This window comes from Pimephales promelas, chromosome 25 (genome assembly GCF_988280905.1).
Source record: "Pimephales promelas chromosome 25, fPimPro1.hap1.1, whole genome shotgun sequence".
Lineage (NCBI taxonomy): Eukaryota > Metazoa > Chordata > Actinopteri > Cypriniformes > Leuciscidae > Pimephales > Pimephales promelas.
The window spans coordinates 1,663,404-1,688,919 of record NC_142793.1 but is presented as its reverse complement, the minus strand read 5'-3'; the positions used below and the strand labels follow the sequence as shown (position 1 = coordinate 1,688,919).

Below are 25,516 nucleotides of genomic sequence, written 5' to 3'. Positions count from 1 at the left end.
TCTATCAGAATTTGGGAAGATTGGAGAAACTTAATTTTTCGCCCAAAAAAAAAAACGTAAGGGGTACCACTGTCGTTTTTTTTTTCGGGCCGAATTTTTGAGTTTCGATATCTCAGCTCTGGAAGGGGCTAGAGCCTCCATTTTTGCACTCAGGTCTAAGTCTCATGGCCCTCTATCAGAATCCAGAGTTTTGGGAAGATTGAAGAAACTTAATTTTTCGCCCAAAAAAAAAAAACGTAAGGGGTACCACTGTCGTTTTTTTTTTCGGGCCGAATTTTTGAGTTTCGATATCTCAGCTCTGGAAGGGGCTAGAGCCTCCATTTTTGCACTCAGGTCTAAGTCTCATGGCCCTCTATCAGAATTTGGGAAGATTGGAGAAACTTAATTTTTCGCCCAAAAAAAAAAAAACGTAAGGGGTACCACTGTCGTTTTTTTTTTCTGGCCGAATTTTTGAGTTTCGATATCTCAGCTCTGGAAGGGGCTAGAGCCTCCATTTTTGCACTCAGGTCTAAGTCTCATGGCCCTCTATCAGAATCCAGAGTTTTGGGAAGATTGGAGAAACTTAATTTTTCGCCCAAAAAAAAAAAAAAAACGTAAGGGGTACCACTGTCGTTTTTTTTTTCGGGCCGAATTTTTGAGTTTCGATATCTCAGCTCTGGAAGGGGCTAGAGCCTCCATTTTTGCACTCAGGTCTAAGTCTCATGGCCCTCTATCAGAATTTGGGAAGATTGGAGAAACTTAATTTTTCGCCCCAAAAAAAAAACGTAAGGGGTACCACTGTCGTTTTTTATTTCGGGCCGAATTTTTGAGTTTCGATATCTCAGCTCTGGAAGGGGCTAGAGCCTCCATTTTTGCACTCAGGTCTAAGTCTCATGGCCCTCTATCAGAATTTGGGAAGATTGGAGAAACTTAATTTTTCGCCCAAAAAAAAAAAAACGTAAGGGGTACCACTGTCGTTTTTTTTTTCGGGCCGAATTTTGGAGTTTCGCTATCTCAGCTCTGGAAGGGGCTAGAGCCTCCATTTTTGCACTCAGGTCTAAGTCTCATGGCCCTTCATCAGAATCCAGAGTTTTGGGAAGATTGGAGAAACTTAATTTTTCGCCCAAAAAAAAAAACGTAAGGGGTACCACTGTCGTTTTTTATTTCGGGCCGAATTTTTGAGTTTCGATATCTCAGCTCTGGAAGGGGCTAGAGCCTCCATTTTTGCACTCAGGTCTAAGTCTCATGGCCCTCTATCAGAATTTGGGAAGATTGGAGAAACTTAATTTTTCGCCCAAAAAAAAAAAAACGTAAGGGGTACCACTGTCGTTTTTTTTTTCGGGCCGAATTTTGGAGTTTCGCTATCTCAGCTCTGGAAGGGGCTAGAGCCTCCATTTTTGCACTCAGGTCTAAGTCTCATGGCCCTCTATCAGAATTTGGGAAGATTGGAGAAACTTAATTTTTCGCCCAAAAAAAAAAAAACGTAAGGGGTACCACTGTCATTTTTTTTTCAGGCCTAATTTTTGAGTTTCGATATCTCAGCTATGGAAGGGGCTAGAGCCTCCATTTTTGCACTCAGGTCTAAGTCTCATGGCCCTCTATCAGAATTTGGGAAGATTGGAGAAACTTAATTTTTCGCCCAAAAAAAAAAACGTAAGGGGTACCACTGTCGTTTTTTTTTCGGGCCGAATTTTTGAGTTTCGATATCTCAGCTCTGGAAGGGGCTAGAGCCTCCATTTTTGCACTCAGGTCTAAGTCTCATGGCCCTCTATCAGAATCCAGAGTTTTGGGAAGATTGAAGAAACTTAATTTTTCGCCCAAAAAAAAAAAAACGTAAGGGGTACCACTGTCGTTTTTTTTTCGGGCCGAATTTTTGAGTTTCGATATCTCAGCTCTGGAAGGGGCTAGAGCCTCCATTTTTGCACTCAGGTCTAAGTCTCATGGCCCTCTATCAGAATCCAGAGTTTTGGGAAGATTGGAGAAACTTAAGTTTTCGCCCAAAAAAAAAAAACGTAAGGGGTACCACTGTCGTTTTTTTTTTCGGGCCGAATTTTTGAGTTTCGATATCTCAGCTCTGGAAGGGGCTAGAGCCTCCATTTTTGCACTCAGGTCTAAGTCTCATGGCCCTCTATCAGAATCCAAAGTGTTGGGAAGATTGGAGAAACTTAATTTTTCGCCCAAAAAAAAAAACGTAAGGGGTACCACTGTCGTTTTTTTTTTCGGGCCGAATTTTTGAGTTTCGATATCTCAGCTCTGGAAGGGGCTAGAGCCTCCATTTTTGCACTCAGGTCTAAGTCTCATGGCCCTCTATCAGAATCCAGAGTTTTGGGAAGATTGGAGAAACTTCATTTTTCGCACAAAAAAAAAACGTAAGGGGTACCACTGTCGTTTTTTTTCGGGCCGAATTTTTGAGTTTCGATATCTCAGCTCTGGAAGGGGCTAGAGCCTCCATTTTTGCACTCAGGTCTAAGTCTCATGGCCCTCTATCAGAATCCAGAGTTTTGGGAAGATTGAAGAAACTTAATTTTTCGCCCAAAAAAAAAAAACCGTAAGGGGTACCACTGTTGTTTTTTTTTCGGGCCGAATTTTTGAGCTTCGATATCTCAGCTCTGGAAGGGGCTAGAGCCTCCATTTTTGCACTCAGGTCTAAGTCTCATGGCCCTCTATCAGAATCCAGAGTTTTGGGAAGATTGGAGAAACTTAAGTTTTCGCCCAAAAAAAAAAAAACGTAAGGGGTACCACTGTCGTTTTTTTTTTCGGGCCGAATTTTTGAGTTTCGATATCTCAGCTCTGGAAGGGGCTAGAGCCTCCATTTTTGCACTCAGGTCTAAGTCTCATGGCCCTCTATCAGAATCCAGAGTTTTGGGAAGATTGGAGAAAATTAATTTTTCGCCCAAAAAAAAAAAACGTAAGGGGTACCACTGTCGTTTTTTTTTCGGGCCGAATTTTTGAGTTTCGATATCTCAGCTCTGGAAGGGGCTAGAGCCTCCATTTTTGCACTCAGGTCTAAGTCTCATGGCCCTCTATCAGAATCCAGAGTTTTGGGAAGATTGGAGAAACTTCATTTTTCGCACAAAAAAAAAACGTAAGGGGTACCACTGTCGTTTTTTTTTCGGGCCGAATTTTTGAGTTTCGATATCTCAGCTCTGGAAGGGGCAAGAGCCTCCATTTTTGCACTCAGGTCTAAGTCTCATGGCCCTCTATCAGAATCCAGAGTTTTGGGAAGATTGGAGAAACTTAATTTTTCACCCAAAAAAAAAAAACGTAAGGGGTACCACTGTCGTTTTTTTTTTCGGGCCGAATTTTTGAGTTTCGATATCTCAGCTCTGGAAGGGGCTAGAGCCTCCATTTTTGCACTCAGGTACAAGTCTCATGGCCCTCTATCAGAATCCAGAGTTTTGGGAAGATTGGAGAAACTTAATTTTTCGCCCAAAAAAAAAAACGTAAGGGGTACCACTGTCGTTTTTTTTTTTCGGGTCGAAATTTTGAGTTTCGGTATCTCAGCTCTGGAAGGGTCTAGAGCCTCCATTTTTGCACTCAGGACTAAGTCTCATGGCCCTCTATCAGAATCCAGAGTTTTGAGAAGATTGGGGAAACTTAATTTTTCGCCCCCCCCCCCCCCCAAAAAAAAAACGTAAGGGGTACCAAATTAGACAGCATAGTCTAATGATGAAAGTATAAACAGAAAGTATGACACTTCTGAATGAGTAGCCAACTTTGTGATGTATTTGCGTCAATAATTAACAGATGTGTGCATTTGATAAAAAAAAAAAAGAATAATAATAATTAAATAATACAATAAAGGCAACCAGAAACTGAGATATTAATATTATTGAGACAATAGAATTTATTTTTATTTTTGGTCATTCAAAAAAATACTGAACAAACAACAACAGGATGAGGTTCAGATTGTTGACCGCTGTTGAAGTTGACCCATAGTGATGTGATGAATGAAACTCCAGCACAGTGTGTGTGTGTGTGTGTGTGTGTGTGTGTGTGTGCTCTAGCTCCCCCTGTAGGTGCTGTACGAGTATCTGCTCACCAGCAGCGGCACATGGACGCTCTGATCGGCAGCGCTTACAGTAAAGACAATCTAAATCAAGAAGAATACACACATTAGCATTCAGACTCTGTGAATACAGTCCGTTCGCCATTAGCCTTTCCTACACACCTCAACATACGGGTAAAAGCTGGACTGGCCCAAACTCTCCCAGTACTGGCCCGTCTCGAAGCGCATCTTGTACAGTCCTGGAGTGAAGGCGTCGCTGGTTATCAGTCCCGGACAGCGTCCGTCCTCATTTGTGTTTCTGGAAAAATCAGTGACAACATCATGACATATTTATTTTCCAGGGTTTTGATTTTAAACCTCTCCAAATTTGACCCAAACCACTTTGGACAGTTTCGATGGCAACAGTTTGCAGAAGAACACTATTACAATAATTTAAACTTTGTTTTGGACAAAGCGAAGACTTGACACAAGTGATGTCAACAGAGCTGAGTGTTAGCATTAGCATGCTAGCTAGGGTGGGTGACCAGACGCCCTATCGACCGCTACTGCCCGTGGAGTGGAGCTGCCATCTTAAACCGGTCATCCGCTCCGCTCAGTGTAATCTGAGTGCTGTCAGCACATTAAATTAATCATATCTCACTGAATACTGAACTGATTTTCACACGCTTTTTTTTTTTTTTTTTTTTTTGCTGCAAAGGTCATTCATGTAGCTATGATACAGGACACCAGTGGTGGAATGTAACGAAGTACAAATACTTCGTTACTTTACTTAAGTACATTTTTCACGTATCTTTACTTTACTTAAGTACAATAAATAGTGCATACTTTTTACTTTTACTTCGTTACATTTTGCAGCAATTATTATACTTTCTACTCCACTACATTTCTACAACTTCTGTTACATTTTCGTTACATTTTCCCCTGCCAAAACGTCATCTGACCGTCCGTTCGTTGCATGTTTGTCTCACCAGTGACGTTTGGTTGCCATAGATACAGTATATCAACCCGGTCACACTAAATGCGTCTCGCACGCAGTGTGTTTATCATGCAACTCATACGCGAAAATTTGTTTTTACGTGCATAGGAAACGCACCGTGTGTAATATATGTTTGGTTTGGTTAGGATTATGGCAAGCCAAGAGGTTCAGAATTACACCATAAATGAATCGCGTTTACTGCCAAACATAGTTATTAACATATAGTAAGGATAAGCATGATATTGCCTAATTGCAAGCTTGTTTCAGTAATGGTGACATTTTTTTTCCATCATTATTGAACATCATTATAGGAGTAGGCTATTAGGTTGAATGAGTTAGAATTAAATGTTTTATTAATCATTAGAAAATAGACATTAAGATAATAAATTGTTATGCAAGTACTTTTAATACTTAAAGTACATTTAAAATAAAGTACTTTGTACTTTTTACTTAAGTATGGTTGTCATTGTGTTACTTCTACTTTTACTAAAGTAAATATTTATCTGGGTATTTGTACTTTTACTTAAGTACTGAGATTCAGTACTTCCTCCACCACTGCAGGACACATGGTTCAGTGTATTTTAATATCCATAGTAAGTTTAACAGTAATATAGTATTCTGATATAGTGACCAGACACAATATGTGTGATGAAGGATATAATGTAAGCAGAAACAGATAGTAGCAGTAAAGTAAGATATTTTAATAAGTTGAAGAAACAATTTATGATTTGTAACAAGCACATACACACACGAACAGACACACAAACAAATACAAACAGACACAAACAAACATGGACAGACAAACACACACTCTCTCTCTCACACACACACACACACACACACACACAAACACACTCTCTCTCTCTCTCTCTCTCTCTCTCTCTCTCTAGAGCTAACATACCCTAATTAACGGTTCCGATTTCAGTACCGTAATAGCAAATATCCTTGCTCCTTCTCGATTATCTGGTAAAATTCTATTCACAAAATACAACCAATAGTACGGTAATGTTAAGACTTACTTGTGAAAAGTCCTATTTTTGATGGTCCTGCCATTAAAACAGGAAAATGCTCCACAATGCTCTGGCGAAACTAGGAATACGGCCGGTTCAAGATGGCGGCCGGATTTCTCGGTTTCCAGTGGCCAATAGGGCATCTAGTCTCTATATGATATCTATGGACTAGACACCCTGTTTTCTGAGGACAATCCTGGGTTTTGTTGTCCTTTTCTGAACTCGCTTTCCCTGAAATATCTCAAAATGCCCCGCAAAAAAAAAAATCATGAAATTTTTAATTACTGCATACAGTATATTCATAGTAATTAAAATGTTAAATACATTTATTTCTTAAAAGTGGTTTTATTTATATATTCTAATTAATTTTGGTTTATTTTTGCAGAATGGTCTGTTCGCAGTGGTAATTATTTACTATTGTTCATTGTGTAATTTTTAGTAAAACCTAGTCCGCACACAACCCTGTACACAACTCATATAATATAATAAACATAAAAAATGTACTAAATATTGGGTACAGCAGTCCATTTTAATAAGTCTAAACAATTAATACTGATACTTTTTAATTCTTGAGAGATTTCAAGTACATGTATTGCCGTTTTGGATGATTTTTTTCACTGAGGTTATCGCTACACATTCTGAGATTGCTTTCTCTGTGTAAGATATATGCTTTATTACTACTATTGTTTTATTCTTGTAAACTGTCCAAAAGAATCAGACATTGCAGCAGTTTTGGACAATAAAGTCATAAAGTCAGTAAAAAAGTCAATAAAGTCATAAAGTCAATAAAGTCAGTTATCCACAATAAAGTCGTATTAATGGCTGTTTTAAAGGTGAAGTGTAATTTCAGCGCCATAATATCACCAAACAGACTCACTATTGTCAAACAGGTTTTCCAACCCACCCTCCCCCCTCTGCCATTGGTTGTCCAAACAGATATCCCCGCCCCAAAGTCACATGACTGGTTGTGGCAGTGTTTTTGCGTCAGGAAGATGTTCACACACACATGCGTGGACTCACCCGACGGCCACGAGGCTCCAGACGGTGATGCGGGGGTCCAGGCGGTGTAGACTGAGGGCCATGCGTGCCGCTGGGACCCCGTCCCCGGTGTTCAGCACATGTGTAGTGAGGGGACCTTTCACCGAATCCATCGCTCTCAACCCTACAACACAGTAGATCACCACGTCCCAGGCATTTATTATACGACCGTTTAAACCTGAGACCATGTACAGGCAACTTCCACATCTGTACCTGGAGATGTTAAAGGTCCCGTATTATGCCCTTTTTCACAAGATGTAAAATAAGTCTCTGATGTCTCCAGAATGTGTATGTGAAGTTTTAGCTCAAAATACACAACAGAACATTTTTTACAGCATGTTTAAATTGGAGTTTTTGGTGGCTCAGAAAAACGCGCTGTTTTAGTGTGGGCCCTTTAAATGCAAATGAGCTGCTGTTGCTGCCGGCACAGGGGGCGGAGCTTCATGAGCTCGCGCTCAGTCTCTCAGGACAATTTCATCTCACGGAACGATGATAATATCAGAAACTCTCAGTAAAGGTGTTCATTTCCAGTAGGACAATAATGCCTACAGAGTCAGAGTGCTGTATAGAGATGGAACAGGTATAGTTTAGTAGTTTAATTACGCTTATCACAACGTATTTGTCATCTGCTTGTGTCCATTATTAGCCTACAAGTCTGCTGTTTCGGACCACCAGGTCCGAATGATGATCAAATATATACTGATGAGTTTAATAAAGTTTACTGTACATCACACAAAAGATGAAGTGTCAGTTTTACTTCAGAAAATCACCGTAAGAGCTGAGTAAACACAGTAAGTTATAAGAAGTGCGAGAGTTGCGGGACGTCGGGACCATTCCTTTGGGCGGACGCTAGTCAAAAAACTGTTCTACTGACGTCATTAAAGAAGGAAGTAGATGGATGTAGTCCAAACCGGCTGTTAGATGTATGCTACTTCTGTTAAATAAAATATCTCTATTAATTGGCATTGAACTTTGAGCGTTATAATTTTACAGATATACTTTATACTCTTAACAACAACATTACACACTACCTAAACTTTGAAACATGGATCACGAAGAACAGGACAACTGAAGCATATTTAAAATGGCTCGACACACTTTCATATGCGCCTTTTCTAACAGAATTACTGAAGATATTAAGATCTTACCTGTTATGAAGTCTGTGTCATCTGGCTGTGTGTCGCCGTTTATATGAGGAGGATCTGGACACCGTTTGATTAGTTTCAATGAGTTAATCAACAAAACAAACCAGCGTAAGCACACATGCAGGGTTAATATTTAAGCAAACCCGTCTTAAAAAGTTCCAGTATCACAAACCTTTAGACTATAAAGTACTACAAAACTAAGACAAGATATCTGAATCTACATACAATCCTAGCTTAAAGTCGTTTACATACGAGAGCGGTGGAAATCCTGTTAGGGCAGATGGACTTTGAGCTCTGGGAACTTGTTTGGTTTGGATCTTTAGACGAGTGGAAAAACATGAAGGTTAACTATGAAGACTGCACTTCTATCCTCTGCTAGACTGCCTTCGGGTTCAAAACCATGATGATTGTACAGATACTGGCTTTTGAAATTATATTCAGACTGCATAGCCTACTATACATGAATGTATTTTTATTTCGATTGGTGAATACATTCAAAATTCTGTGATACAAACCAATGTAGCATTCCCATTATATTTGACATAATCACAGATATCTATTACGAAAGATACACAAGCATGCAGCGGGAAACCGCTTTACCATGTTATGCCTTATTTCAAAGAACGGTTTTGATAAGTGCTACATTTTTACATGAAAAAAATGACATAAGCTGATCATAAATCTAGTCATGAAACTAAATTGGCCATATTGATGGATGAGCCGATAGCAAATGACATTTGGGTTCAGATAAGTGTTTTAAATATAAATCTTAAATCTCACATACATTTAATTAACATAATTAAATTAATTTGTAAATATCAGGGTCATGTATGGGGTTATCAGTTGATATAGATTTATTTAGATATCGTTATTGGCATCAGCTGTTTAATAACCCATATCAGTGACCCATAACTATTGCGTACATATCATAAAATTATGCATGTAGGATATTTGCAATAACATGGTGTGTCTGTGTTTCAATATTATCGTGTCGGTACTTTACTGATTGAAATCATGGAAAAACACCAGTAACACAATAAGTCATAAAATCAGCAGCAGCGTTTGACAACCAAATGCAGCAGTTGAGTTTGTTTCGGTCTGTTCATAGCACACAGATCATCCTGAACTGGATTCAAACCAGATTCAAACACTTCAAGCTGAAATCAATGAGTGTTTCAGCATCAGTCCATCACTGAACTCATAAAGATACGAGCTGACATCATTCAGCTCTGCGCTCATGTTTAGTTTACAAGATGAAGCGGTCAGCAGATCAGTGGAAATTGTCCAAACATCTCTCCTCGTTTATAATGGTCCTTTTCTTTACACCATCACAGATTAATCCCGTGGCTTTTCCCAAATAACTTGGCGTGTCTGTGAGAAAGAGCAACAGAGCACTTAAGAATCAGTTTCATACAGTTTATTTAAAACCAATAGTTACAGATTTTACTTTACCTGAAGTCTTTACATGTAGAACAAATCTGGTTCATAGTCATTAACCTAGCAAACACACGCATAGATACATGTTAAGCAAAAACTCTTAAACATTATATCATTATTGTATTTCCTGAAATTTTGTAGGAAGATGTTTTAGTCCAAAAAAATAAGTTTGTTCGATCACAATAACATACATTTACCAAGGTACGCCATTATTACTACAGATATTGTTACTAGGCGAGTCTCAAGAAACCTGGGCACGTTCTTGACAGGTTTGGACTCAACTACTGTAAAATCCTAATAAATTAATACAAAATCTCCTTCAGGAAAGATAAGAAACTTCACAATCTTAAAAATGTAACTATTTTAACCGCAGCCACAATATCTATAAAAATGGGTAACACTTTATTTTGATAGTCCACTTTAGACATTCTACTAACCATAAGTAACTTTTCAACTACATGTCAACTAACTGTCATTAGAGGATTAGTAGACTGTCAGCTTAATATCTGCTAACACTTTATTTTGTTGGTCCCCCAACAGACATTCAACTGACTATAAGTAACTTGGCGACTACAAGTAAACTTATTCTGCTAACCCAAAGCCTAACACCTAACCCTAACCTAACAGTCTACTGACAGTCTATTATAATATACTAATACTTTAATGAGATTTAGTTGACATGTAGTTGAAAAGTTACTTATAATTAGTAGAACGTCTAAAGTGTAACCTAAAAAGTGTAACCTAAAAAGGTAACCTAGGGTTCCTGAAAAAGGGGACGAGACTCCTCAGAGTGACCGGTGCCTGAAGCACGTGGTAAAACGCGACAATTTTATTGGCCGGCAATAGCCTATGTCACCACTACCAGTGCGAGCGTGAGTATACATCATCCTCTTGTTGTCTAGTGACAGTTTAGCCATAATTATTGGCTTATTCTGGTCAATAACCTTAAATATCACTCAATAAGTGCCATAATTAAAGGATAAAACTTTCTCTTTGGAACACTTTAGGTCAAATTGTCTTTATTACACTATTTTAGCAATTTACGTAATTACACGTAGGCTAACTTGCAAGTATGGACGTACAGAAAAAAAATCTATTTATACGGAGCGGGACATGAATGTTTCGGGCAGGAGCGGTAGAAGCTAACATCTGAAGTCTCAACACTGATGTAGCTCTGGGGGACTCTACATGATGACCCTCTAAAACAAGAGGAGAACTTACAGTTTATCAAGGAGGCCTGAAGAAAGTTTCTCTACTTGAAATAAATATGTTGTTAAAAGAGGCCCCAGCAGACCCACCGTTAACTACGGTGGCCCCTGGAGGCGAAGCCCATCACTAGACAATCCTGTTATATTAGCTCTAATGGAGTGGGTATTGATTGAGAGTGTTGAACAGTACAAGTATTCGGGTACTGTCTTAGATAACAATTTGTCTTTTTATCTAAATTCTGAAGCTTTGTGTAAGAGGGGGCAGCAAAGATCGTATTACTTGCGGAAACTAATTATAATAATTAATTAGTGGTAATTAACCTGGATAAAACATTGATGTGTATGTTCTACATATCCTATATTGAGTCTCTGTTATCTCGTTCACTGTTGTGCAGGTTTAATTCTCTAAATTTGAAAAACAAGAATAGTATTGAGAGGATTGTAAACCAGGGAAGTAAAATAACGAAGCTGATGACCATGGCCCAGCTATATCACAGATGGTATTGGGTAAAGCCCAGAGCATAATGTTAGATGATTCCCACACCATGCATCACAAGTTTTTAACTCCTCCCTTCTGGTATTCGGTATAGAACTCCTATTAGTAAAACAAATCGGTTTAGACGTTCACTGCTGTAAAGTTCCTAAATTTGAGGTTAATACTTTTTAGAAAGGAAATTTAGAGACTTTTGCTGAAAGACTCTCTAAACAAGAGGAGGTAACCCAGATAGCAAACTGACATTGAATCAACGTGGAAACATGACATCGAAACAACGTTGATCTGACATTGTTTTGCTCATCGAATTAACGTTGAACCAACGTCAGACGCGTCATTCTTTCAAAACTAACGGAAAATCAACTTGAAATCAACGCGTTGTTTCAACGTTATGAAAGCAAACCAATTTTCGATTTTCATTTAGCTTTGAAGAATGCCGCGTCTGACGTTGGTTCAACGTTAATTCGATGAGGAAAATCAACGTTGTTTCAAAGTCATGAGAGACGTCGTTTCCACGTCGATTCAATGTCAGTTTGCTGTCTGGGAATAGTTCCTCGTACTAGGGCTGCTTAATGAGGAGGCTCAGAAAGACACTCACTTACTTTTACAAAGAACAGGGCTTTTAGGGAGCGAGTACTCAGTGTATTGACCCTCAGTACTAGGGGAGTACTAATAACGCTCAACTATGATCCTGCTAGTGAAGGCACTGTTTTTCTTGGAAAGCCATTCGCCTGATAATAGAGCTCTTAGGGAGCAGGGTACTCAGCATGAAGACCCTCTGACGGGAGTACTACCAATGCTTGACAAAATGAGATTGTCAAAAATTGCTTAGCAGAAGCCATTCAACTTAACTTAATAGGGAAGGGTAGTTTCATCATGGTTTGCAAGGAAGGCCCTTAGTGGGCCGACCTGACAAAAGCCATAACATCAGTACCATAACATTAAAGGATTAGTTCACTTTTGAAAAAACTTTTGCTGATAATTTACTCACCCCCATGTCATCCAAGATGTGCATGTCTTTCTTTCCTCAGTCGAAAACAAATTAAGGTTTTTGATGAAAACATTCCAGGATTTTTCTCCATATAATGGACTTACATGGGAACCAGACGGTCCAAGGTCCAAAAGACCGTTAATAACAGTTTCAGATGCAGCTTCAAATGTCTTTAAACGACACCAGACGATGAATAAGGGTCTTATCATGCGAAACGATCGGTTATTTCAAAGCTTATTGCAAAAATGTAACTTTTCTAAGGACAAATGCTAGCCTCTCTCTATTCTGTGAGGCGCGTTTGTAACGTCACGTAATACGTAATTACGTTAAAAAGGTCACGGGCGACGTAGCCGGAAGTACAGAGTCAGAGAGTTTACAAGTTGAACGCATAGGTTGAACGTGCAAACTAACTCAAACGGCGTTTACAAAAAAGGAATTAAAAGGTAAAACAACGATGTCGGACGATTTTGATTCTGTACTTCCGGCTACGTCGCCCGTGACCTTTTGAACGTAATTACGTATTACGTCACGTTGCAAACGCGCCTCACAGAATACAGCAAGGCTAGCATTTGTCCTTAGAAAAGTTACATTTTTGGAATAAGCTTTGAAATAAGCGATCGTTTCGCATGATAAGACCCTTATTCATCGTCTGGTGTCGTTTAAAGACATTTGAAGCTGCATCTGAAACTGTTATAAACTGTCTTTTGGACCTTGGACCGTCTGGTTCCCATGTAAGTCCATTATATGGAGAAAAATCCTGGAATGTTTTCATCAAAAACCTTAATTTGTTTTTGACTGAGGAAAGAAAGACATGGACATCTTGGATGACATGGGGGTGAGTAAATTATCAGCAAAACTTTTTTCAAAAGTGAACTAATCCTTTAAGGAGGCTCAGCAAGAGCCTTACAACTTAATGCTAATTAACTCAGAGGAGAAATGCCACCTGAAGAACGCAGGAAAATACTCAACTCTGGATAAGAAATCATATGCTCATTTTAAAGACCTGAGCTGAACCATCAGAAGGCAGATCTTATCTTCGCCAAATCTATCGGTAGTTCAGCCCGGTGGAGTACACAACTTATCGACCCTTTGAAATGAGGGAAATACAAACAACACTCAAGCATAACTAAACTTGTCAAAAAGGCTCACAAAAAGCCATTTAACTTGAGCTTTTACGGAGCGGAGTACTAACATGCTAAACATGGGGGGGATCTGCCTCAAGACATAGTACAACCTTCACCTGTGTGTGGACAGCAGATTGGGGTGGATTTATTAATAACATCTGCCTCATCTCACTCTGTATCCGATTCCTCAGAATTAGACATTTCACCTTAATCAGAGCTAGCAGGAAGAGTCCAAAAATGAAAGGACTTCCCATCTAACTCTGCCAGGAATGCATCACTACAAGATTTTTTTCAACTCTCTCCAGAGCTAAATGTGCTCATACTAATGCTGATATGGGTGGAGCTTCTCACCGTGACCATGAATACATCGCTAAGAGTGCCTTTATCTCCCTCAATGAGTACTATACCTCAGGAGAGAAAAAAGAAGCACAAAGCTTCTTACCAGTTTCTTTCAAGTGAGCATATCCAGAGGAGTCAAGTGCGCTTCACCCGTGGCGTTTCTGTCTGATACGTGCATACAGACAGCTCCTGAAGACAAAAAAGATGATGACGTGTTCCTCAGGTGCCCTTTTGTACTTTATGTACTGGTAGTGACGTCTTAGGCTGTTGCGAACCAATACAATTATCGCATTTAGACGCGTGCTTCAGACACTGTTCAAGCTCTGTGAGTTCCCATTCAAAATGGAAATCCAGTTTTAATTTATGGGTAAAATTATTTAATCACATTGTTCCTCTGTGTTTCAGTCTCTCTGTGTGTGTTGTGTGTGGGCAGGAGTGGGCATGTTTAGCTACAGTGGGGGAAATAACAATTTGATCCCCGAGCAAAACATGCCTTGTTATTTGGTGGAGAAACCTTTTTGTTGGCAAGCACAGAGGTAAGATGTTTCTTGTAGTTGGTCACCAGGTTTATACACATCTCACAAGGGATTTTGGTCCTCTTTACAGATACTCTCAAAATCCTTAAGGGTTCTTGGCTGTCGCTCGGCAACTCAAAGTTTAAGCTCCCTCCACAGATTTTCTATAAAGGATTACTGGCTAGGCCTCTCCAAGACCTTAATGTGCTTCTTCTTTAGCCACTTCTTTGTTGGCCTGGCAGTATGTTTTGGCTCATCCACAATCTATCTTCAGTGTTCTGGCTGAGGGAAGGAGGTACTCGTCCAAGACTTTATGGAAAAAATTGCATTCCATCAATTCCCCGTCCATCGGCCCCTCAATACAGTGAAGTTGTTCTGTACCAGTCGTCCAGAACATGATGTTTCCACCTCGTGCTTGACTGTAGGGATGGTTCTTGAGGTCATAGTCAGCATTTCTCTCCCCCTAAACACGACAAGCTCAATATTGGACTCATTTGACCACAGCACTTTCTCCCAAGCCTTCTCTGAATCATTTGATGTTTATTGGCAAACTTCAGACAGGCTTGTACATGAGCAGCCTTCTTGAGCAGGGGGACCTTAGCCCCTTTTCCACCAAAGCATTTTGAGAGCCGGTGCCTGCGCGCGAACCAGTTCTTTGTGTTTCGACAGCCAACGAACCGGTTCTCGGCCCGGAGAACTGGTTCCAAAGCGGTACCAACTCTTTGCTGGACTAGAACCGTTCTTTTACCGCGTCATGCTTACGTCGGGGGCTTGGCCGGGTTTAGATGTGTTTTAAACATCTTTTCTGACCATAAAAAAAGGATCGCAAAGCCAAGAGAAACATTTGCAGAAACACGATGGAGTCCACCTTTGTAATTGCTATGCTTGAAGTCAACGCAAGCGTTTCTATTTTTGTAAAAAAAAAATTTTGAAGACATTATAAGCAAAGAAGAAAACCGTCACAATATAGAACAAATAAATGGAAAGAAAAAAACAAGACAGGGGTACATAATTTATCAGAAAAGATTACATATAACAAAAAGATTAAAAGACTTAAATATATCAATTGTCTTTAAAGCCTTCTTGGTACACGAGTTAGAGATAATTCCAAAGTAATGTTGTACTTGCAAGCGTTTCTAGCTAAGACATATGGCGACGTACACAGTGACGTAACGACGTCGTTCCCTGGGCGCTCTAGTAGTCAGTGGAAAAACAAACAGGTTCTGAAGCGGTTCGCAAGTTGAACCAACTCCGAACCAACTTTGAACCAGCACCAGTTTCGAACCAGTTCTTTTTTTGGTGGAAAAGGGGCAGGACTTCAATCCATTGTGGCGTAGTGCTTGGTGACTGTGGTCCCAACTGCCTTGAGATCATTAACAAGCGTTGTAGTTCTGGGCTGACCCCTCACCTTTCTCATGATCATCCTTACCTCATGAGGCGAGATCTTGCATGGAGATACAGACCGAAGGCAATTGATTTTTTAATTTTTTCCATTTCTGAATAATCACACCAGACAAAAGTCTCCTTCTCACCAAGCTTCTTGCAGTTGGTCTTGTAGCCCATTCCAGCCTTGTGCAGGTCTACAATCTGGTCCCTGACGTTTGACAGCTCTTTGGTCTTGCCCGTGGTGGTGGACAGGTGTCTTTTATACACATAATGAGCTGACATCAGGAATCCTTTCACAGGACTAGTCCAGGACTAATCTGTGTTTCACATGGGCACATATGAGGGGATCCGATACTTATTTCACTCGATCAAATGCTAATCAATTTACAACCTTTATATGATGGATTTTCTGGAATTTTTGGCTGATATTCTGTCTCTTTCCATTAAAATGAACCTACCATAAAAATGAAAGACCCTTCATTTCTTTGTAAGTGGGCGAACATACAAAATCAGCAGAGGATCAAATTGTTATTTCCCCTACTGTATACTTGTGAGGATCAAATGTCCCCACAAGGATAGTAAAACCTGAGATTACCTACATTGTGAGGACCGCTGGCTGGTCCTCACAGGGGAAATGTATTAATAAACATAATATATTGTGCTTTTTTGAAAAAATAAAAATGCAGAATGAATGAGAAGGTTTAGGGGTAGGGTTAGGGTTAGTGTAAAGGCCAATTTATACTTCTGCGTAGGGTGCGCGCAGTAGGGACGGCATAGCATACGCACAGACGCGTCCCATACCGCGTACCCTTCGCCGTCGCCTGACGCGCACCTCTTCAAAAATGTAACTACACGTCGCGACGACGCGGACCGCAAGATCGGTGATTGGTCGGCTTGGTAGCATCGCATTTCCTGCTACGCATTTCCGCACGTACCTTCTCACGCATTTCCATCACTGTCTATGATTTCCACACGTACCATCTCCTCCGACGTCTTCTGTCATTTCTGCCTTTCAGTTTTAGTAATTTCACTAAAGTGAACTGTTTTTCCACCTCAATAAGCTCCAACTCCAACATGATCAGCTCTCTTTCAGTCGCTATTGCTTGTAGCAACCTAGCCGTGAGGAATCTAAACACAGTGGAACATTAAAACCCTCCGCCGCCAACTAGCGTTTCGGAGCAGTACTGCAGAGCAACCAAGACCTGAACGCAGAAGTATAAATGCTCACAACGGCGTCGCCTACGTGCGTAGCAAACGCCGTGCACTACGGCGTACCCTCGACGCAGAAGTATAAATTGGCCTTAAGGGGACAGAATACAAAGTTTTTTACAGTGTAAAAATCATTATGTCTATGGAAACTCCTCATAAAATATGAAAACAACATGTGTGTGAGTATATGTGTGTGTCTGTGTTTACATGTTGTCTGTATTCATCACTGTTGACTGCTGTCTGTGGACTCTGTGTCTCTCTGTCGGTCCTCGAGGGAGGAGAGCTACCAGATGAGTCGTCCGCACTGCTCACAGAGCCGTGGAGCGGAGAGAACGCCACACTGTCTCCTGGGACACACACACACACACACACACAAAAGAGCACTAAATAGCATCAAACAGAAGATCAAGGACAGAGACAAGGCACCGTCTCTTTGGACATCCCACTTGCCCAAACTGTGAGACATAACATCAGAAATATGAGCCTGGTTCATAACGATGACAGAATGAGTGTTTTACCGCACAGCTCTTGGTTTTGAGGGTCCATCTGCTCCAGACTGTCCAGCAGCTCATCTATCTGTGATTTAATCACGGTCAGTTCCTTCTTAATGCACATGAGCTCCTCCATTCTTACTGCGGAGAGAGAAGCACAGGGTCAGCGCATCTGTTGAGTTCAGCATATACAGTGACGATCAGCAGCAGCTCAAAAATATGGAGGTACTTATATTAAAGGGGACATATCATGCAAAATCCACTTTTTTAGCCCTTAAATGCATTTTGTTGTATATTTGGAGTGTTTTTAAGTACAGAAAAGATGAAATTATTCTCTTTAGGTGCTTCATTTATATCTTTATATTCTGTTTTGGTCATATTTTTCAACCTGTTCAGATTTTTCTGTTTTCTATGACGTTTTTTGAACTATAACGTCACCGTATTTGCAGCGGAACTGACAAATAAGGACATCGACTACCGGTCCAACACTTCCAGCAATCCGCCATTATTATTTCTCGCTCCGATTTTGTAGTCCGAGCTCAATGATGCAGAAGTTACGAGAGGGCAAGTCAAAATGTTCGGTTGCTGGATGTACGTTAGTGACCTGAAGCACTTCAAGGATTCCCACTTCAACAACCTCCGCCAGTAACGTTATACAGAAGGGTTCGCCGATCGACTTCGTCTGAATGAGGGGTAAATTCATTCTATCTTTGGAGACGACGAACAGAGCGTTTCGATAAGCTGTAAATATCGTTAATAAAAATAAAGTACTTTACTTTCTTAAAACACATGGTGGTCGTGGTTTAGCAGTATCTTTGTCTTTCTTTGTTTTGGTTTTGAAGTAACGTTACACGTCTGCAGTATTATTGTTCTTGAGTTTCATCAATGCTCATTTAGCTGCTGTGTTTTCATATTAACAGCACAGATTGTTTGTGGTAAGATTAGACCGTAGTCATTTATCTTGTCAGTGTGCTTGTTTTAACAAGAGAAATAGTCGACTTTCACTAATAACACAAAACAGTTAACTCACATACCAATACATCCATATGGTTCTGCAGGTTCGTCGTCTTTATCAACTCGCACGCTCTGGCTCGAATATGTAAGGCTTGATGGACAAGTCTTCTGTTGTTGACATTTTATTAACGTGTGAATAAAAATGTTCTTTGAAGGTATCGTATATAATCGTATATCTCTAATCAAACTACAATAATGGCCGAACGTGGGGAGTTGAACCGACCCTGAACTCAGCGACCTGGAGAGCGGGCGCATCTCCTTTTTATTTAAAGGGGCCGCTTTGAAACGGGTCGCTCACAGACGCACATCAGAAAAGGGGCTTGTGGAGCTATAATAATGAGGAATTCAGACCCAAGCATTGCAGTTTTATATAGACCACAACGGTATGATTTATATGTAAAAATTAATGATTTAAAAGCATGATGTGTACCCTTTAAAGTTGAAGTGTGATATTTGAAAAATGTATTTAAATCATTAGGGATGTTCACACCATGTCGGAATTACTGTAAATGTGTTTTGAGCAGATTAAATAGTTTTGAGGCAATTGTTTGATTTTGCCAGAAGAGTCGGAGAGTCTGTGGATGTGGTTTGAAAATAAGTTTTTGTGTTTATGGTTTTGAGAAATTGAGTGATGGTTAATGGTTTCAAGAAATGTGTTTTTGCAATTCAGAAAAACTGTAATTCAGCTCACAACAGCTTACATTGGGTGTATTTGCCGACCTCTTCTGAAAAAAAAAATTATATAACATGATATTTAATGACTCTTGCCACTAGACAGCCTTATATCTTTATATGGTGAAACTGGGTCCTAAAGTTAATTCATTCAGTGTGCATTCAGATACACATGTAGACATTATAAAATCATGTTTTTTAGTAAAGTTTTAGCATTTTTAGTTTGAATTTTGAGCATTTTTAGGTTTTTCTATGCATACTGAAGCATTCCTTGATTCATTCCTATTGGGGGTCAAAATGACCCACATTGTTACTTTTTTACATTTCAACCACAAAACTCGAATCAATTACATTTTTTCTGTGTGTGTGTATTCGTGGTTCAAATGTGACAATCCTGGGTTCTTGGACTTCTCTGATGAACACTCAATTTAAAAAAAAAAAAAAAAAGGAGGGAAGGATGAGGGTTTAAGGACTGTTAAAATACGACTTTAGCTTTAAACGGAAGTCAAGCTGCTGGACATTCACAAGTCAAATAAGGAGATGTTTCAGGGATTAATTCATTCTCTTCATAAGCCCAGATATCAGCAGCAACTCTTCTAATGTCTCTAATGATGGAAACTTAGATTGGACCTCTTCAGCACAGCGTGATAATACTACACAAACACCCCTCCAATCCCAGCTGGATAAAAAAGCCCATTCCGGCTCGGCGGCAGCCATTAAAAAGCGGTTTGACCTCCCAGCTACAAAGGCAAACTCATTCTACTGTGATCTGCTGGCAGTAAAAACTATTAGGCCTTGTAATAAAGCACTATAAACGCTTCTTATTGGTTATGCACTATTAATTTGCTATAATTGCTTTTGGTGATAGGCTAGGTTTGATTACGGAGGGAGTAGTCCTATAGCGAAGGGAGGATTTTAATGAAGAAACCATCTGGAGTTCAACAGCAGAGGAGCATGCATGCACGTACACACACACACTTATATATGCAACATATACCAACACAATAGTGTGGAAAACATGGAGACGAGAGACGAGCTGATATTTGTCACGAGACAGAGACACAGACAAATTACGGTGACGGACTCCAGTACTGAAGAGGGCGATAGAGTTAACTTAAAATTGCGGAGTTTGCTATAAACATACTGACAGTTTAACTAACTTTAAATTCTTTAGTATCTTTAGATTGTCAAGTTAAGATGTGCGTAACATTAAAAAAAACAATTGGGTTTAGTTTATGTAGCGCAGCAAAACCATGATTTGCTATTTGCTATTATTAGTCAAATTCTTATTCTTGAGAGCATTTTACTGGACAGAAAAATTACATATTCCCCTTAGTGCGAGATGATGTCATCAATAAATTCAGCCCTTTTTCGTTGAAGAGAAAAATCAATTATGTATATATATATATTAGAGCCCAACCGATAAAGGATTTTGAAGGCCGATACTGATACAAATATTTTTGGGTTTTAAAATCCGATATTCCGATATATCGGCCGATATGTTATTTATTTATTTATTTATTTATTTTAAACTGGACATGATAGTCACAAATTTTGTCCTGCTTATTTGAGTTGAGCGAACTGATGGGGATGATCTTTTAATTGTTATTCAAGCAATGTATGTATCGTGACCAACTCAACGAGTGTTGCCAACAGGAACGGTGTAGAGTGCCCTCTGGTGGACAAACTATACAACTCCAACACTCATGACATGGTTGAAGCGTGTTTCGTCTGTTTTTATTTTATTTTTTAAATATTCATTTATCGGCCATCATAACTGCCGATACCGATAGTTTGGAAAATGCCTAATATCGGCCGATAATATCGGTCTGCTGATGTATCGGTCTGGCTCTAATATATATATATATATATATATACACACACATACATACAGTACTTACTATAATATATATAGTATAAGTCATAATACTATGACTTATACTATAACTTATATAGAATAAGTTGAATATAGTAAGTTGTATTTAGTTGTAGTTGTATTTTTCGAAGCTTTTTCCCCCAAAACTGAACACTTTACAATTTAGATTTTTGTTTTAACAGAGTCTTAATTATGTCATAAAGTGGATTGATTCTGCTTTTCTCCAGGTTTATCTCTCTTTAGTGTGTAATGTTGACTGTTTGAGCATGAAAAAGCTCTGGAAAGCTGCAGTTCTCCTCTATATCAGTGTCAGTGTTCTACCGGGAACACGTCACAATATTCCTCATTATAATAATCCATACGCAGAATAAAGGGGCGGGGCCTGGTTGAGTTAGTTAGTCGTGTGTTAAACTGGCGGTTATGGGAAGAGGCGGGACATTTCCAAAACGCATTCGAAGCGCTCGACCAATCACAGCACACTGCTCCAGCCGACCAATCAGAGCACAGTTTGCTTTTCAGAGGAGGGGCTTCATAGAGACAGGAAGTAAACAGAGCGTTACTGACAGACTGGGAAGAGAGGAGCCGCAACAATGGAGAATATGAGGAGAATAATCAACATTCAAGCAGGAAAACCTGTTCTAGACTCTGTGAACGTGTTTAACAGCTCCTGTTTAAGCTTTGAAAGAGGCGAGTGCTTCTTACGCTGGGTCCCTCTCCTCCGGGACTTGTGTTTGCTCTGAGGTTTGTCTCTGCTTTGCCGGAGGTCTGCAGAAGATGGAGAGGGAGAGGAACACGTCCGTCCGAAAGGAGCAAAGTCACACGTCACAGACACCGGGACATGTTGATAATCGAAAACCCTGAAAATGAAAACCACATCAGTCAAGCTGAAAGAAATAGTCAGACTTTCGTTGAAGTTGTGCTTCACAAGGCCTAGTTATCATTGGCAGCTCTGGCCTACTTCTGCACTGAGGAACATCAGCTGATTCGGCACGATACACACATTAGCGGAACGCCACTTCACTGATCACACTCCAGCACATCCTCGGCACGCTGCCAACGTCTCCGGAGAAACCCTGGCCACAAAACTCGCAAGGCTTTTATTTAAAGATTAGCAGTTTCTATGAAAGTGGAGAGTTTTCCCATTATGCCCCAGGGCCGAGCGGTTTGTGACCGGAGAGAGATATCAGCGGATGAGAGAAATCTGCGGCTCGTGTCAAGAGCATGATGGAGCATGCAATTAAAAAAACGGGGTAGGATCGGGTGAAAGAAACGAGACCTGACAGATAGAGACATAAGCAGGGCCGGATGGAGTCTGCAGCTAAACACAACGGATTTCATCATAAACCGTATTAAAACAGCATAATTAGGGATACATTCGACCTGGATCTAGATGCACCGATGTATCAGACGATTTATCGGATCAATTGACAACCGTTGGCATATTGGCGATGCCACGAAACAGGCTAATTTAACAAATTGATGGATTATTAGTTAATTGATGAAAGCACTGAGCTGTATAATGTCTGTAATACTCCTGCTGTCTGCGTTTGAATGTTAATCAAACAACTATAGACAAAAAAATTACTCACTACTCTTGACTAAATAACTTTTCTAACTATCATAGGGGTTAATATATGAATTTGTCAAAGTTTAGGTTAGTAAACGTAAATAAAATAGTGTCTGTGAATATTAAGCTGCAAAAAGATTTAAATATGAATCCTGCATGTTCTGCGTGTAACTGTGTGTGAATGAATGGCTCAGACAAGCAGTTTCATTTACCTCACACACACACACACACACAGAAGCACGCATGACGTTTTTCTCCATATGAGGGCATGAATGCATGAACTTCAGCTCCAGAGTCACTTCATCCGCATTTTACCAGTTCATTTGACAAAACTATCGTCATATCAAAACACACAGAAACTCGAACGTCTTCACGGCAACCCGTCAAAATAAAAGTTCAGCGTAACAAAGTAATACGTCTCAATGTAATAATAATATATGTATTTAATATAAACAGTGAAGAATATGCAGTGTTATTAGAGTTGATACTTTATTTCTGTACCCGAAACATCTAAAAAGCACTGTTTATTTCATATGTATCTTTGTTGTGTTGTGTATTTCTGTTGGCCTGCTGAATGCTAATGGACCCAATCCATGTTCATTGGAAACGGTTTGATGATGCCGCAATAAACAAGTAACTTAAAGAGTAACTAAACACTTAACCAACTTTTTTTAGTCAATGATCTGTAAGAATGGATCTTTATTAATACCAGTTATTGATTCGAGTTACTTTTTTGACATTTGTTTATAAAGTGGTCAATTTCTACAATATATGGTGTAAAAGCGTCTTAGTGCTGCCCTCTTCAGGTTGAACGGTGGCTACTGCAGTTGAATTCTCCTATTGGATGTTAGCGATTCTTTGTGACGTATGCAGGTTTCAGCTCACCACTCAATATAAAAAGGAGTTGGAATTGTGAGTATTGAAAACGATCAGGATAGAGTGTTTTAGCATCTATTTCGTCCCCTCTATCTCCGCTGGGGTCTGCCCACGTTTTCAGCATTTTCAAATATTGCCAGTGGGTGGAGTCAGGCTCTGACCAGAGGTTTAGTTACCCTGTTTAATGCATTTGAACTTTGCTGATTTAAACACCATCAATTTTAATGACAAAAGTTAAAATAAGAGAGCAAATATCAGTATTAGCCAATAATTGTTTGTTAAAATCCTATTGGTGCACCCCTACTTGCTACATGTGTTTTTTAAGCCGATAAGAACTAGTCGTTGGTACTAGGATTCACTAAATAATTGAGAAACGTGAGGGATTCGAGACACAAAGCAGGCTGGAATCAAACCTCAGACTCCCACATGAGCACCACGGCTTGAGCTAACGCTAGGCCACGGCTCCACAACCGCTAATGCTCTTTACTCGCTCTCCCTCGGAGAAGGAAATGGGATCACACGCCACACGGAGAGGTCTCTTCAAACTAATGAGATTTTGTAGTAAAGTGACAGGCTGATCTCTCAGACAAGCTTCATTATCCCGAGTTCAGTCTCCGTCTGACGGCTCACGGGGAGAGAGCGAGCGGCAGACGCGGCTCCAGCTAACGCTTCACTGTGTGCCGTTTTATCAACGCTCATTCATGTACATTTGGACAGATATCAGCTTTCATTTTATTGCAAAGCAGTTCAATAAATCATAGAACAGCAGGAGCCATAAAGACAGCGATGATATCTCTCTTTATGAGCTTAAAAATAAAGAAAATCGAGTTGGCACGAAACATTCTGATCTATGTCTGAAATGGTTTGCTGCATCATTAGCGCATCTGTTTGTTGTTGACTAAATTCGCCGCGTAAATCATTGCAGGACAGAAGGTGTTAAATGGGACGAACTCACTGAAGGGATATTGGGACGTGGTGTAAATGTAAAACTGCTCTCTTGTCCTTCGTGAGTAGGACATGATTGATTCTCTCCCTGAGGTAATTCAGATCGATTAATTCAGATTGAGTGTGCACGCAGGGGGAAAGTGGTTTGGCTGAAATGAATGGGGATCACAGAAGCGGGATGGAGGTTAATGGAGTGGAAGGAAATCTTTTGCTATTTCAGCAGTTAAAAATCAAAACATGGCCATTTCCGATGAACAGGAAAATAACGTCAAGAGCTCACACACACACTGCTGCATCCACACAAGTGAAATCTGTAAACGCTGCTGCTGTGGATGCATGCGCAAGCCTTACGACATGACCTGAGAGATCACCAACAATCATTTGTATTAGTCTCACAGTATGGAGAGTTGACTGAAACATTCCTGCTGAGCTTGGCTAATGTGTCGAATGTACATGGATTAAAAAACACAGTTCGTTTAGAAAAGGCAGCAAATAGTTCTCCAGTTTGGTAACACTTAATAATAATGTTATATATGTTAACATTATTTAATGCATGGGTTGGTTGGTTAGTTGTTTGTTGGCTGGCTGGTTGAATTAAATATACTGACAATTGATTGGTTAAGTGTCTGGCTGGTTGGATCATTGATACAACAGAACAATAATATGTTGATTGGTAGACGGACTAATTGATTAGTTGGATAATTGCCTGGCTAACTGGTTGGTTGGTTGATAGAAAAGTGTGCATGTGCGAACTTGCTCTAGTACGTAATAACGAGCCTAGATTGAATCAGGAGAAATGAGAAAAATGAGGGTGGCCCATGAAGCACGGTCGCCTCAGGTCGGCAGTTCGAGGCCTTTCTGTGTGGAGTTTGCATGTTCTCCCCGTGTCAGCGTGCGTTTCCCAGTTTCCCCCACAGTCTAAAGACATGCAGGAAAGATTGATTGGATATGCCAAATTGTCCTAGTGTGATTGTGAATGTGTCGCAGCACTCTCAGTGATTGTGACAGGAAGGGTATTTGATGTAAAACCTGTGCCGAATCATGTGTGTGTGAAGCGGACCCTGCAAATGAGTGGGAATAACGCTTAAACAAAGAGAAAGTACTGAGAAATATTCCTCAGACGCCATGTCTGTCATTTACAGCAAAACATCTAGCATTAATTTGATCTCAGACAGATTTATTAAAGGGTTAGTTCACCCAAAAATGAAAATTAAGT

The 25,516-nt window shown here is 39.9% G+C and overlaps 2 protein-coding genes across 5 annotated transcripts in view; both read right to left on the bottom strand.

The window, feature by feature from the left end:
• Nucleotides 1-3,800: 3,800 nt before the first annotated feature.
• urahb (urate (5-hydroxyiso-) hydrolase b) lies at nt 3,801-8,477 on the bottom strand. 3 transcript variants are annotated; one of them, XM_039674608.2, is made up of 5 exons: nt 8,410-8,477; nt 8,161-8,214; nt 6,995-7,136; nt 4,151-4,286; nt 3,801-4,072 (listed from the first exon to the last, which is right to left on the bottom strand). In XM_039674608.2, exons 3-5 carry the CDS (start codon nt 7,123-7,125, stop codon nt 3,983-3,985), a joined length of 357 nt encoding a protein of 118 aa, XP_039530542.1. In that variant the 5' UTR covers nt 7,126-7,136; nt 8,161-8,214; nt 8,410-8,477; the 3' UTR covers nt 3,801-3,982. The 3 variants fall into 3 exon arrangements, with proteins under 3 accessions (XP_039530542.1, XP_039530540.2, XP_088983872.1); XM_039674606.2 differs by having other exon boundaries at nt 8,161-8,185; nt 8,410-8,454; XM_089127746.1 differs by lacking the exon at nt 8,410-8,477 and adding an exon at nt 8,383-8,401.
• A 132-nt stretch (nt 8,478-8,609) lies between these two features.
• LOC120481146 (uncharacterized) overlaps nt 8,610-25,516 on the bottom strand; it is a 38,100-nt gene continuing 21,193 nt past the window's right edge. For both annotated transcript variants that reach the window (XM_089127690.1, XM_039674605.2), the window contains 5 exons: nt 21,615-21,769; nt 17,378-17,491; nt 17,067-17,206; nt 9,610-9,654; nt 8,610-9,528 (listed from right to left, as the gene is read on the bottom strand). In XM_089127690.1, the coding sequence (XP_088983816.1) occupies nt 9,619-9,654; nt 17,067-17,206; nt 17,378-17,491; nt 21,615-21,769 (445 nt within the window). In that variant the 3' untranslated portion in view covers nt 8,610-9,528; nt 9,610-9,618. The remainder of the gene's footprint in view (nt 9,529-9,609; nt 9,655-17,066; nt 17,207-17,377; nt 17,492-21,614; nt 21,770-25,516) is intronic.

Excerpts from the sequence above, each read along its gene's own strand:
- urahb (XM_039674608.2), bottom strand. The coding sequence starts at position 7,125 with ATGGATTCGGTGAAAGGTCCCCTCACTACACATGTGCTGAACACCGGG. Across the intron at positions 4,287-6,994 it reads TGGAGCCTCGTGGCCGTCGG|AAACACAAATGAGGACGGAC; the intron begins GTGAGTCCACGC and ends TGATTTTTCCAG. Across the intron at positions 4,073-4,150 it reads GCTTTTACCCGTATGTTGAG|ATTGTCTTTACTGTAAGCGC; the intron begins GTGTGTAGGAAA and ends TTCTTGATTTAG.